This window comes from Rhagoletis pomonella, unplaced genomic scaffold (assembly GCF_013731165.1).
Source record: "Rhagoletis pomonella isolate Grant_MI unplaced genomic scaffold, Rhpom_1.0 Rhpom_scaffold_05266, whole genome shotgun sequence".
Classification (NCBI taxonomy): Eukaryota; Metazoa; Arthropoda; class Insecta; order Diptera; family Tephritidae; genus Rhagoletis; species Rhagoletis pomonella.
The window spans coordinates 9,003-12,707 of record NW_023463807.1 but is presented as its reverse complement, the minus strand read 5'-3'; the positions used below and the strand labels follow the sequence as shown (position 1 = coordinate 12,707).

The 3,705-nt window shown below is 34.1% G+C and overlaps 1 protein-coding gene across 1 annotated transcript; it reads right to left on the bottom strand.

Annotated features, from left to right (window-relative positions):
• Positions 1-686, bottom strand: LOC118755078 (chromodomain-helicase-DNA-binding protein 7-like; the record flags this gene model as incomplete). The annotated part of the gene is given in 2 exon segments (XM_036489930.1): positions 1-39; positions 248-686. Coding segments are annotated over 2 exon segments (311 nt in total), but the record flags the coding sequence as incomplete, so codon positions are not given.
• Positions 687-3,705: the final 3,019 nt, after the last annotated feature.

Genomic DNA, 3,705 nt, shown 5'->3' with positions numbered 1-3,705 from the left:
TGTTGAATGTAATACAGCATACGTACGCGCAGAAGTACTCTGAAACACAGTCAATGCAGTGAAATAAGATATATAATCAATTAACAAAAAACAACGAAATTACAAGACCGAAAAATAATTAAATGCAGATAAGTTCGCAGTAATGACATTTACAAAAGGAGAGAAAAGAAAGAGTAAGACAGAAAAGCATTAGTGAATAAATTCCATATATATTGGACATAAAAGCTTTCGATTCCACACGACTCACTTATTCGCGTGTCTGCTCAAATGCTTTTTGTAAGCACATTCCAAAAACGTATCCGCATCAAATTTTTCTTGCTTGCTCCAGTGATTGGGATCATTAAGAGCATTTTGACTGGCACTAGCGTTCGGATTTGATGTCGATATCGGTGTGGATGCATTTGTCGACGTTGTACTGGCATCCGTCGGTGATGCTACAGCCGATGTGGTAGCGCTTATATTTCCTCCAACGTCCCTATCAACATCCGCTTTAGCTGTTATTGCAGCCGCATTTGCCATTTCTTTTTGAGCTTTGCCACCATTCCGACCTGCAACGAGAAGCAATGGTATATTGATCAGTGATTTAGGATGTAAAACACAGAAAAAAAAGTGTAAAAGGATACATTTTCAGCTGATACTTTACATTACGGTAATTACATTTTCGGATCACGGTTGCCACACAACAAAAAATTTTCTGACCAGAATTTACAAAAAAAGTTACCTAAAAGTTACCAAGTAAAAAACAATTTTGTATTATACAATAAACTGTAAAAACAAACCTCGTTTATTTGCCATAAATAAGACAAGGATACAATAAATAGTTTTATTAAAAGAAAACTAAACAAATTAATTTTACATATGAGGGTAGAGGAGCCTTTCTACAAAAACATTTTTAATAATATGAGAAAGAAGGGATCTATAAAAAATAAATGCAGTATTTTACTAAAAGATTCATTGCACCTACGTGATTCTACATATTATAGTAAAAGAAAACTAAAAGGGCGTGCCCCGAGCTATTACCGTTTCGATTCTGGTAATGCATTTTAAGGTGCATCTCAACTTTTTTTGGAATGTCAGTTAAGCTACTCTGGCGCTCAAGGCCTCATATAACAGATACATTTACATACGTATATAAATACATTTTTATTCAATCTCTGTATACGCACGTAACAAAAATTTGTGAAACAAAAAACAGCACACAAATATTTTTGCAACGCATGCGTTTAAAAATGTGTATACTTTTCATAAAAACGCGCCTTAATCTTTTGACTTTTGAACGGGATCTTAGCCTCAGAACAAAAAAAAATATATTTACAAAAAAATCTACTTAAGTGCATATACCGAAGCCCAAATACACCGCACAAACTGCTGTTCAAATCTTCTTTTTCATTTCCTCTACATATGGATCAAAGATCTGTCAATAAATATTGAACGTGTGGCATATTTCGTGATATCATTTCACGGCTCGGCATTTCGCGTTGCATTTCGAACAAATTAGATGTGATATCACCATACATATAATATAAAGTATAGATGATTTTCAATAAAATAACATTAAGATAAGATTTCCAGGCTTCATCTATTGGACTTTAAACTTCTGAACACAAAAACATGTAAATACTGACGCGATAAATAATATTGACCATGTAGCATTCCCGCGCGATCCATCACCATGTGAAATCTATCAATATCAACACTTTAATTAATTAACGAGTAGACTGCCCAGCGATAATTTGTTTCGATATGTGGTTAGTTTTTTTTTGGCTGAGCGCTGCGTTGCCTGATCAATGCAATTGTTTATAGTAGTGTTGTCACCGCTACACACAACCACAGTACAATTTATCAAATTAATCCAACTTTTTGGTCTGACTTTATACACGGCAAACTTACCAAAAGTTACCAAAATAAAAGGAAAGTTGCCAAGTTACCAAGCACTCGAAAAGTTACCTAGCACTCGAAAAGCTACCTATTTTGGTCACAAGTGACCAAATGTGGCAACCGTGTTTCGGATACATTTCTTATACTTTTTCCGTCATTTTTCTGATATTTTTCTTAATTTTTCGATTCACAACACAACAGACAAATGAGCCGTTCCTTACACAAATTGGTTAACTCCATCTTTTGAAAAATTAAGTTTAAGGGTAATTTTTTTCGGTTTCAGTTTAAACTTGGATCCCTTAGATCAAACGAGCTAGCCCGAGCGTTTGAAGCAGTAATGGCATTTCATATCACGCCAGGGAAGCCAACTCGTGGGGAATTCCCCGATTTGCGGGGAATTTCTGTTTGCGTGGGGAATCGGGGAATGGACCGTTTTTTGTGGGGAATTTCAGTTTCCATGGGGAAGCAGAGGATGAACTGTTTTTGGTGAGGAATTAGGTGAAAATTTTTTTTTCGCTTCGCAAATTTCATACTAATTAAAAAAAAAGTAAGTGGAAATGTTTTTTTATTTTCAGGCAAATACCAAAAAAGAGCAAGCTTCTGAATAGGTACACGGCTGACGGGTTATACAAAAAGCCTTTCTGAAAGGCATTCTTTTCTCCCTTCTTTTTTATATGGAGTGGTATAAATTAAGCGGCTCGTGCTTTCGTTACCCAAGGAAGAGTTTTCAGAAGGGCTTTTGTAGGACGTACTTCAGAAGGCCTTTTGGAGGTGTTCTTTTAACTCATAAATATCATCCGCCTTTAAGGAATTTATTTATTTAAGGTTCATATGTATATATATGTATATGTACATTCGCGTAAATTGTAAATACGGAAACAGGGAAGCTCTTTTTTCAGCCCTTATTGCGTAAGTCTTTTAGAATGGCTTAACTTAAGATATCCTACCTAAATTATCTTCTGGTTATGCATATAACAAATGGAAAAAGTGATCAAAAAACGCTTTGTAGGATAGGTAGGGTGACCAGATTGCTGTGGACAAAAATTGGGACATTTTCAAAGCATCGAATCCGAACATATAATTTAGTTTGTAGAATAAAAGCTTTATTTAAACAAGAGAAAGAGAAACAACTTGAATAATTATTTCATATCCATGAATTTTTTGGGGGAGTTGGTATTATTTTATATAATTTCACTAAGGTAAAGTTAAGTTAGTGTGGTTAAAAAAAAAATCTTAACAAATAATAATAAAAACCTTAAATACGAACTGGCATAAAATTTAATCAGAGACAAAACTGCATACCCAAAATTTTTTAAAATTTCTAAATAAAAAGTTTAAAATTTTTGGGTACAAATGTTAAAGTTTGTTGAATTTTCATAATTTTTGTGCGAAGTTTGAAATGAAATGTGAAAGTACATACCATCCATTGACAGCGTCACCGCCACAGTCAACATCACCGTCAACGTTGCTTATGCGTCAAGTTACACACTACACTATTCGTTTAACATTGCGCCCGAAAAATCATTGACTCGCTGATACTCTTTGCAAAATTTGCATTTTACTTTTTCATTTCTCTATTAGGTTTTCCTACATTATTTTTTACATTTCGTGTTTCCATAAATATTAAACTTTTCACAAACTGGAAAAATTTACGTTCAAACATGTAAACAGAACAATGAATAGTTGTCATTTGACGCAATCGAATAAGCAAAATTGAGAGTTGAGCTAATTTGTGCGGCACCGTTACCGTCAGCTTGTTCATGTAACTTACTTCATACAAATACATATATGAGAGGGAATTTCACGAAATTTCGGGAAAAATCGGAA